The sequence below is a fragment of the Calidris pugnax genome, unplaced genomic scaffold (genome assembly GCF_001431845.1).
Source record: "Calidris pugnax isolate Ruff unplaced genomic scaffold, ASM143184v1 scaffold18, whole genome shotgun sequence".
In the NCBI taxonomy this organism is placed as follows: Eukaryota; Metazoa; Chordata; class Aves; order Charadriiformes; family Scolopacidae; genus Calidris; species Calidris pugnax.
Window position 1 is genome coordinate 19,494,879 of NW_015090812.1, and position 11,231 is coordinate 19,506,109.

General features: G+C 40.8%; 1 protein-coding gene across 1 annotated transcript; it reads left to right on the forward strand.

The window, feature by feature from the left end:
* Positions 1–383: 383 nt before the first annotated feature.
* On the forward strand, positions 384–9,615 carry RTCA (RNA 3'-terminal phosphate cyclase). Its single transcript, XM_014939069.1, has 11 exons — positions 384–713; positions 830–930; positions 2,206–2,349; positions 3,844–3,967; positions 4,474–4,532; positions 5,040–5,181; positions 6,316–6,440; positions 6,578–6,636; positions 7,262–7,356; positions 8,532–8,636; positions 8,990–9,615. The coding sequence occupies exons 1-11, from the start codon at positions 669–671 to the stop codon at positions 9,086–9,088; spliced, it is 1,098 nt and encodes a 365-aa protein (XP_014794555.1). The 5' UTR covers positions 384–668; the 3' UTR covers positions 9,089–9,615.
* The last annotated feature ends 1,616 nt before the right edge of the window (positions 9,616–11,231 follow it).

Sequence of the window (11,231 nt, forward strand, 5' to 3'; positions counted from 1 at the left end):
GGTGCACCTGTAATAAAGTCCTGACCGTGGCTGCCAGGCCGACACACCTGTGTCTCTCCGTGCTTCGTTTAGCGATCTCGCTTTTGGGGAAAACGGCTCGCTTGTAGCCGCGACGGCAGGAGTCCGGCCGCTCTCCTCCGGGCCCCAGCGGCGGCACCGGGTGCGCTGGGCAGAGCTGTGCCCGCGGGGCTGCCCACCCAGCCGACGCTTGGTCGCGGGGTGCCGCCTTTGTCACCGCTCCGGCCTAGTGTGTCCCCTTACTCGGGACAGGGGAATGACACTGCCTCCTCCGGGACGCCGAGCCGCCGCAGCGCTGCCCTGTGCCGGGACGTGGCCGTTAACACGGGGAGAAGGAGGCTCCCCCCGCTCGCTGCGCGGCTGCCCGGGCGCTGGGACCCGGCGGCTGCTCCTCGAGCGGCGGGGCCGCCCCTGCCGGGGAGGTGGCTCCGTTCTGCGCCTGCTCCAGCCCCGCCGCCCGGCCTAGGCACCGGCACCGGCGCCTTGGGGCTCCGCCGCCACCGGAGAGCATCTTGGGCGCGCTGCCGTCGCTAAGCGTTCGCGGGCCCGGGGGGCTGCTTCTCCGGGAGCTCGCCGTCTGCAGGGCTCCGCCGGGATCCCATCGGCGCGGCGGGGGCCTCTGTGAGAGGCGGGTCTGCTCGTCGCCAGTCATGGACGGGGACAGGGTGGAGATAGACGGCGGCATCATGGAGGGGGTGAGCATCGGCGGCGGGCCGGGCTCGCACTATCTCGCCCCGGGGAGCGGTGACGGGCGGACTGGTAGCGGGCGGCCGGGCGGGAAGTGCCTGACGAGCGCCGTTTCTCCGTGCAGGGCGGGCAGATCTTGCGAGTGTCCACGGCCCTGAGCTGCCTGCTGGGCCTGCCGCTGCGGGTGCGCCGGATCCGCGCCGGGAGGAGCCAGCCCGGCCTCAGGTAACGGCCCCTTCCCGCCTCCCCGCGGCCCTCGCCCGGCGGCTGTCCCCTGCGCGGGGGGGGTCGCGTTGCGGCGTGTGCGGGTAGCTGTGCGGGCCTCTCGGCTTGCTTCGGTCTGAAAGGCTTCCAAGAACAAACTATGTGTATTTCCATTGCTTTAGGAGGGCCTTTTCGTCAGAAAATCCCGCCTGTGTCTGAAAGCTAGGGGTATCAAGCGGGCGGTCTCCCGGCGGGGGGGTTCGGAGCCTTCGCCCGCTCCTTTCAGCGCCGTTCGCGCCCCGGGCCCCGGCCGGGTGCCGGGGCAAGTGAGGGCACTGCCCCGGTCGCCTCCTGTCAGGGGGAGCGTCCGAAACGTATTCAGAAGTGCTGAGGAGACTGCAGGGTATGAAACATGAAGTACAGCTGAGGTCATGTAATGCCTCAGCACAATGTGGTTCACCGAGTGCATAGTGTTAAGAACAGTTCGTTTCTTTCCTGTTTAAATTTCTCAGAGGCGTGGAAACGCAAGCACAGCAATCCTGCTAGCTCTCTGTGGCTCTGGCAACCAGCTACTGGCTGGGCTCCAATTATATATTGCCATCATTACCCCATTGCTGAAATCACACCAGAATCCTGCAAATTCCAGGATGCCCTGAATGCTGCTCCTTTGGTTCCTGCAAACTTGGGAGAAGTACTGTAGAGTCGCAGAATCATAGAGTTGTTGAGGTTGATCATTGAGATCATTGAGTCCAACCATCAACCTAACACTGCCAGAACCACCACTAAGGCATGTCCTTCAGCACCATGTCTACCCATCTTTTAAATACCTCCAGGGATGGTGATTCAACCACTTCCCTGGGCAGCCTGTTCCAATGCTTGATAACCCTTTCAGTGAAGAACTTTTTCCTAATATCCAACCTAAACCTCCCCTGGTGCAACTTGAGGCCATTTCCTTTTGTCCTATTGCCTGTTACTTTGGAGAAGAGACCGATCCCCACCCTCACTACGACCTTTCAGGTAGTTAAAGAGAGTGATAAGGTCTCCCCTCAGCCTCCATTTCTCCAGACTCAACAACCCCAGTTCCCTCAGTCACTCCTCAAAAGACTTGTACTCTAGACCCCTCAACAGCTTTGTTGCTCTGGACACACTCCAGAAGGAGCCAGACTGAATTTCTGATCTTTGTTTGATCTGAAACTTGCAATTGTATTTATTAGTTGGTGTTTAGTAGTTCTTTTAATGCAACATGAGTATGTAGTCTACTTGAACATATATTTAACTTTGTATTGTCACTCCAAGGCCTCAGCATCTGTCTGGATTGGAGATCATTCGGGATCTATGTGAGGGGAAGCTGGAAGGCGGAGAAATTGGCTCAACAGAAATAACCTTCACTCCTGGGAAGATCAAAGGTGGAACCCACATAGCAGATACAAAAACAGCAGGGTATGTCTTTGTACACAGATAATGACTGACCAATAACTGCTCTTAACTGCTTTTGGTAACTTTAAAATTATGTCAGATGATGTCTTGGTAATTTTAAAATTATCACAAAAGAGCAGAGGGGAAAAAAGTAACATTAATACGTGGGTAATGAGCCAAAATCTCTGCTTCCTGAGCCAGATATATGTGATCAAAGAGCCTTTAGTGTAGGCAGGATATGTATGAATAAAGTACATGCAAGTGTAATAGTTTTAAAATTGGATATATAATCAACTGTTCAACTTACTTAATGTTAAGCAAAAACCAGCTACCCATGTATTTAAAACTTTATCCACTGTTTTCTCATGTTAGTACATTACACATCAGGTCAAATACATCAAATTAGATAAGTATCTCAAATCCATGATATCTGAAATAATCTTCATCATATAATAAAGTAAATTTTCAGATTTTACTCACGTAATGGTACAACATGCGATACTAGTCTTCTGGAAAGGGGAACATATTCTATCCATGGTTCTTTGTGCTTGTGTTTCTTCTATCCCAGATTTCTGTCTTGGGTCCTTTGTTCTTAGAATCTGTTGCAAAATCAAGTAAATGGGTTTAGCTCTGGAAGGCTGCTGTGAACAGTTGTTTGGAAGCGTAAGCTAGGTTAGGCGTAAGTTAAAGTTTCCTTTAATTCAAAAGAAATATTTTTCTGAGCTTCAGTAGCATAAACAACCAAGATGATGTCTTTTAATTAACACATATTTTTGAGTAAGCAAAAATGCAGCAGAATTAGTAATTAAGACAAGACAAAAAAAAAAAAAAAAAAAAAAAGAAGAGAGAAACAGTATGGTTCACAAACATTTGGAAGCTATTTAAGTAAACAAACCCATGTTTTCTTCAGTTCAGCGGTGACTGTTGTTTTCACAATTGAAAATGATGTTTGAAAGCCCTGCGAGATAACTTTTTTGTTTTGCTGAACAAACTTACTTTTGAAAAAATTTATGAAGTTTTTTTATTATCTATGAAATGTGGAGAAATTCAATGATAGGGGAATCTTATCTGTAAAGGCATATTTTCTGTGCCCCTGTATTTTCTTGTGTGGGCTGCTGACCAGCTTCTAAGAAATTTTGTAGTTTTTAAAATTTTTTTTTAGTTAGTAAGTGTTAAAATATTAAAATTGCTGCCTAAGCCTTTTCAGCTTTTATCATCTGCTAGCTAAACCTACAGTTTTCACAGTCCCACAGTACACCGAGTAAGCTACATTACTTTTATTTCGAACAGGAGTATTAAAAATGCAATTATTGTGAAACAAAAACCTTCATATTTAGGACATGAAGTCTTAAATGACTAATTTTAGAGTAATTTTTAAGTTTACTTTTTAGGTAATGTTCAAAATCAAATACTTATGTAAATGCTGTGGAAAGTAATTAGCCTTTGATATGTAATGATTCTGTGGAATTCTATGGATTATGACTGCACAACATTTGAGTGTCTTATAATTGTTTTTAGGAGTGTGTGTCTACTGATGCAGGTGGCAATGCCCTGTGTGCTGTTTGCCGCTTCCCCATCAGAACTTCATTTAAAAGGTGGGACTAATGCTGAGATGGCTCCTCAGATAGACTACACAGTCATGGTAGGGGAAAAATCCTTTGGCTTGGTGCATCTTTCATACATATATATGCAATGTTACTACTGTATTTCTGTTGCTCTTACTGCAAGTTTATTTGTAATTATGGAATTAGGCACAGGCATATTATGCGACTGGTGTCCTGTATGTAGAGAGCAACCAGTGTTTCATGGAACTGCCTGAAACAAAACTAGTCTGTTTGCTTTTAATTACTAAAGAAAATGTCACTTAAAATATATTCTTTATCCTAGAAGTGCTGCGAATTATTAAGAATGTCTCTCCCTCTTTCCATAAGAAAATCCTTTTACACAAAGTGTCATTCAGAATGAAATATGAGGAACATCAAACAAGCTGCATGGATGAGACTGGCTACCTGTTTGCGTGGTTTTTTTAATAACGTAACTGAAATTTTTGTGTTGAACTCTCTTTTTTGGAAGACTGCCTAAAATTGTAGGAAATTATAAATGCAAAAATTTATTTACCCTATGTTTTTATGTATGCTTGTTTTTCAGGTTTTCAAGCCAATAGTTGAAAAGTTCAATTTCACATTTAATTGTGATATAAAAAAAAGGTGAGTTATGGAGACATGTATCAGAGGCAGGTCTTCCTGAACCAGTAGTGTGAGCACAGAGGCACACACACGAGGTGCCCCGAATCAAGCTGAGGGATGAATTCATAATACATGAACTAACCTGCATTAGTGGCCTCTGTGTGTAGTGTCACCATATGATGAATGTGGTGTGGTTCTTTCCTGTCTTGTTTCATTGCTGAGTCTTCAGCTGCTGTTTAATGTTTCCCATGGGCTGTCTCCGAGGGAAGCACATGCTGAACAGGCACTCCCTTACTGAGCTTTTTCTTATATTGGTGTTAGGTAGTTAATAAGATGTGTCCTATGAGGTGATACAGAGAACATAATTCTATTACAAGGATTTCTACGGCACGCATCAACAAAATTCTTATGTTCAGTGACAGAAAACATAAAAATGTATAATGAAATATATGCAGAGCCTTCTGGCTCTTTTCTTGCATTCCTTGTAATTTTTGCACTTATTTATATCTGATTACTGTATCTAAATAGGGGCTACTATCCTCAGGGAGGTGGTGAAGTTGTAGTCCAGATGTCACCAGTCAAAGAGCTGAGCCCAATAAACTTAACAGAACGTGGCACCGTGACAAAGATATATGGAAGAGCGTTTGTTGCTGGAGCACTGCCTATAAAAGTAAGTGCCAGTAATAACTCTGGTAGTATCCAACTTCATATATCTGTATGTAACCTGCCTAACATATCTCTATTGTTCATGTATTCTGCAGTCTTTCACATACAAACTAAGTATCCTTATTAAATGGTTTCAATTATTCAGAGCGTAGAATAGAATTTTGGATGTTTCTGAAATGCATTTATGGCACAGGAAAATGGTAGCAGCTAAAGCAGAAAATGAGAATGGTATCCTTGATATCTTTCATATGACTGTTAAAAAGTCTTCAGCATATATTGAGGGTATCTTATATCTGATTTACATATTATTTATGTTTACATGGATTATTGTAAATCTGAAATCATGACCCTCATTCAGATGTTTATGGGTAAACTGTGGTGCACTGTAATAGGCAAAGGTCAGACTACATCAAACTTTTCAACCATTGCTAAGGGTATTAGACGGAACAAGTTAAGGGTAGGTTTAGCCAAAGATAAAACAGAGATATTTGCTTCTTCGTAGCCCCCTTCTTTCTATTATTCCTATCCTGTCTGTGTTTACAGAAAATGAGTGGTGGGATCTCCTCAAGGCCCCTTCTCACACACAGACTAGGAATTAATAGAGGAAGGAAGAGAAGAAACTGAGCTACTTTTTGAAAAGCTGTGGACTGCTGGTTTTGGTCTTAAGATCACCAAATCCATGAATATTGGCTATAGTTAGATCACAAGGATGGGATAAGCTTCATCTGCCCCCACCTGCTTGCAATTTAAATTTGTTATTTTATATATTATAGAGTATATCCTGTACATAATAATTGGGGGGGGGGGTTTACAATCTAATCTCTTGAGATAATCAAGACTAAAATTAAATCTTTCTCCCTATGAATGGAAAGAGTTCTTGAATTTCTATTGATATGGAAGCTTCTAGATACATCATTGTAATTGTCGTTTATTCGGTGTTTAATATTACCTTAATTTTGTGGGAAAATTCTCAGAAGAGATGGTGTTCAGTGCTTGTTCAGGGGTTCTACACCAATCTTTTCTTTTTCTAGTTCAAGTAGCCCCTATATTCAGGGACCCACTGTAATAATTAGACTTAGGAGAAAAAAGTATTACTGTAATTACATAACTTAATGTTTTTTACCTCTTACCTTGTTAGCTGGCAAAAGACATGTCAGCAGCAGCAGTGAGATGCATCAGAAAAGAAATCAGAGATCTTTACATTAACATTCAGCCTGTTCGAGAACCTGATGATCAAGCCTTTGGGACTGGAAGTGGAATAATGTAAGACAAGCCCAAACTTTCTATTGATACCTGTAACCTGGCTGGTTGATTAGCTAGATCTTGGTTACATATTTGATAAGTAAAGTGTAATGTGAGTGGTTTTGTTCTTAATATATTGATCTGTTTTTTCTGCCTAGCATTGTTGCAGAGACTTCAACAGGTTGTTTATTAGCTGGGTCATCACTTGGCAAGAGAGGTGAGAGTTGTATAAAGTATACCTCTTCCAGATTTAACTTCATGTACTATTAACAAACAGGAATCTGAAGTATAATTTGTTCAGAGATCTGATGCTTTGAGTGTTGCAATTTTAAATGTATATTGTTTAGTAATAAAGGACTGGAAATAAGCAGATTTTAAATGTAGTAAATTAAATCTTACACTTTGTATTTCTAAGCTACTTCTGCCTAGTTACAAAGGTTACAAAATTACTAAACTTGATCACTGAGTTGAAAATGTTTCTGGACTTAAGAACATACAGCCTACCTGGTTTACCTATGAAGTTTTTGTTCAGCACTGAATCAACATGTGTACCTAGATTAAAAGGAACAGAAGTGATTTTGGTTTTAAGTGGTTTGAATAAAATGTTTCTCTGAATGTATGTGGGGCTACTTGCTTCCCACTGCTTAGGAAATAAGAACTGTATGTCATCATAAGATGGGAGGATTTTTTTAAGCAGACATTTGAGGCAAGAGCATGGAATAAGGTTTTAAAAGTTGATCATTTCTTGATTTATTTTTTTTTTTTACTTCTTTTTACTTCTGTATTTTTAAAATGTTAAATAATAATTGGCAGCATCCTAATCTCCTCAATTTCTCTGTTAGGAAAGAATTCTGACAAAGTTGGTATTGAAGCAGCTGAGATACTGCTTAGGAATCTTAAACATGGTGGAACTGTGGATGATTCTCTGCAAGACCAAGTAAGGCTCCTGTATGGGTTTACATGAAGTTGAAGTACCAAGAACATGCATCTATATATTACTTGTAAGGAATATAAATCTGTACAAGGAAAAGAATGAGATACAGATTTCACCTCCACTGGCTTTACCTAATTAGTTGTTAACTAGAAGTTTTAGGAGGTTTCTGGGTATGGTCATAACATTGCAAAGATTAGCAAATTACATACGTTCTTAGGAATCCCAGATGCTCCTGACTTTGCATTAACATTCTTAAATTTTCCCTTCCTGCAAATCTTAGCAGGTATGGAAGAAACAGGTAGGAATTTGCTTCTGTTTGGCACTCCATGTAGTGGACTAAAAACAGGTCCCTGGTTACATATGAAGAATGATACTAAGTGAAGCTATTAGAGAACAGAATATGTAGGAGGTGTTCCCGGTTGCCTTGCTTGCCTAATTTCATTTGCGAATTAACATCTTCTACCATCCACTATCTTATTTTCACTAATGCAGCCTGATAAGAATCTTGGGCTGCTCTAGATAGGATGACATTACCTCTTAGCCGTAAACACCTGCCCACACATTACTATTATGTAGTATCAAAGGAGGTATTTGGGTCTTGGACTCATCCTGCTTTTTCCAAAGTATGCACAGTATAATTGGTGGAAACATGCCACAGCTAGATTCAGTGTGTATGGGAACCACTCAGAGTTACGTGATGCTCTACAGAGTATTTGTCATGGTGATGTGTGTAAGTCGAACCAGATTTTTTTTAATATCTGTCTGGTGAATATGTGATCAGAAAGTGTTGTAATTAAAAAAGCCTCTTCCTGAGTTTTTCTCCCCACACGAAAGTAATCTAGCAATCTGGAGTCTGACATGACTCAGGGGAATTTCGAGACAAGAGGGTGAAGGAGAGCAAAGTTAAATGTAGTAACAGAAATGCAGTGCCAAACTCCACTGTGGAAAAGTAGCAGCACTTGTGTAATAGGCATTACAGTGGTCATTTCCAAGCTCCTTGAGCCTTGGATCACTCTTACCACTCAGCACCATGAGCTTTTATGAAACTTGGCAGACCACATTTTTACATCTACAGATATTTTGTATGGTTTTCCTTAATTTTATTTTTTTTTTTTAAATATCAATAAGTTACTAGTATCTGTAGGGTTACTTAACAATTTCCTTTCCCTCCCTTTCAGCTGATCATTTTTATGGCGCTAGCAAAGGGGGTGTCTAGAGTGAAAAGTGGACCAATTACGCTTCATACTCAAACGGCTATACACTTTGCAGAGCAGCTAACAAAGGTGAGTCCAAAACTTCAGGAAGTTTTATGTGTCAATTGTCATCCAGTAACTAGGAAACACGAAGATTAGCAGGCATTGTGAACTGAACTTGATTGTGGAGGACAAGCACTGACAAAATAATTACTACAATATTTATATGGGAGTTTATCTGTAGAAAGTGAACGTGCTTTAGAGTTAAATGCCTTTAGAATGGTTAGATACTTTTACCACCTTTATTTAAATGCTTTTTTATTAAATCAGAGCTATAATATACATAAACACATGGCAATATGATTATTGGACAACAGATATGGAATATTTAAACTTACGTATGTTATAACTTAATTAGTGATATATTTCTCATCCTGTTTTAGGCCAAATTTACTGTGACAAAATCAGAAGAGGAAGATCCTAGTAAAGATACCTACATCATTGAGTGCCAAGGAATGGGGATGATAAACCCAAATTTATAGGGTTAAAAACAAACAAACACAGAAGCTGACAAACGCAAACCTCAACATACCTCAGTGATGAACTGCACTACATTTCAATGGATGTATAATGTGACAGAAGGCTCTTCCTGTTCACGTGCATATCTGAGTGACTTAACTTCAAGGATGATGTTGAGTTTTTCCTTGGTGTGCTGAGAATCTGTGGTGTGAAAAATGGAGACTTCTTTTCTTTACTTTCCTTTTTTTTTTTTTTTAAAAAACTATTAGCAGCAAAATGAATACAGACAGGAAATAGAATACAGTGTATGTATTTGAGAGCTTCAGTTAGAAGCCTTGAAAATTCAGATTCACCGTGGACAATAACTATTTCAGTTTTGAAAAAATACTGATACATTCTTTAAAAAAATGTAAGTTTTATTTTTTGGGAACCTTTATGTTATGAGGTATATGGAATGAAGTGAACCATCAAGTCTGTATCACTGTTCCTCCTTAACCATTTTGCTTAAATTGTGCGTGAGAAAATAATAAAGCAATATCACTATATGAAAGCCTGTTATTTATATTTGCTGTTATCTCAGCAGGTTGTGTTAGTGGGAGATGGATACAATGCAACTTTTCGGAAGCATAATTTCTCAAGAACACTCAATGCATAAAATAATCTGCTTTTAAATCTTTTCATCTATTTTAAGAAACCTTCTCAAGCAAGCTAAAAAAATACCTCCTTACATCTCAAACACAAAATATTAACTTTATGAGATGATAGGATTTTCTATTTACAGTTGTCCTTGTTGCTGTACCACCTGGGTCTACACTTTCATCAAGCTGTTGTTTGTTCTTTTTAAAGAGTACTTAATTTCAGCTGAGATGAGGGAGCTGTTGAACACACGTATATACACACAGATACATACATGTATGTACACAATACTGCATGTACACACAGGTGTATTCAGGGATATGAAATCCAGTTGTGTCATCCCCCATCCATGGCTGAAATACAGAAGACTTCCCAGTCTGGCCTTGATGGCGCTACAGAAGTTTTTCCCGTTGTAAAAGAAAGATAAAGGAGAGACAGGCTGTAATTAATTTTGTGTATGAAGAACTGAATCACTGAGTTGGAATCATTTAACCAAAACTATATAAATACACCCTGAATGCTTGAATTGGTTTCCAGGTTTTTCACAGCCCAGTATTCAGCCTTTGCTTTAAGATCTTTTTTTTCCTCAGTTGTGACTATTGAATCTGACAGCTGAAAACTTAACTTGAAGTATGGTTTGTCTTACTGAGATAATTGCATTACTGTGCATTTCAAAACCGACAGAAATCCTTTACTGATATACAAAAACGTTCACCGACTATCTCCTGAATAATATCTTTCCTCTTAGGGTTCTTTCCCCACCCGAAAACTAGTGCAGCAGAACGGGATGGAAATGGCTGTTCTCTAACACGGGAATGGCCGGAAGGGGGCAGCAGGCACCCGCTGAACTCTGTACCGCCAACACTGGCTGCTCTTGACTGGCACCTCTCTGAATAACCGGTCTGTGCTGCTCATCATTTCCAGTGATTCTTACTGGAAGAACTCAAGAATGTATTTTTCATAAAGAAACCCTGAAAGAAAACCCCCAAGGAGCTATTGCCTGTGCTTAAGAAAACAAGTTCTTCTAAGCCACATTTCAATGGATCTATACCTGTTTCCACAATTCAAAAAATTAATATACTTGACTAATTTTACTCCTAATGGAGAGATTCCTGCTGAAGGGATGGCTGGGTGTAATTTAATTCAACCTCCTCATCAAAGCACTGCTGCTTAAAAGTTCTATCAGGTTACTCAGGGCCTTGTCCGGTCAAGTTCTGAAAGTTTTCAAAGATGGAGGTTCTACAATTTTTCTGTGCAACTTGTTAACAGAGCTCAACCACTCCCAGAGCTGCATTTAATATAAGCAGGGCAAAGGGTTACACTGTGTGTTTGTTTAGTTTTTGTGGAGTTGTTTGTTTGTTTCTTAAACTGAGGGACTGTTTCTTAACTGGAAGTTACTTTCTGCTACAGGAAACATATTACAAAGGTGAGCTTAGCAGTATACCAGTGTTCCACTCTTTCTTCAGAAGAAAACACAGCAGAAGAAAATTAGATAATCAATTCTATCTTACCCAGAAAATTTCTGGTACG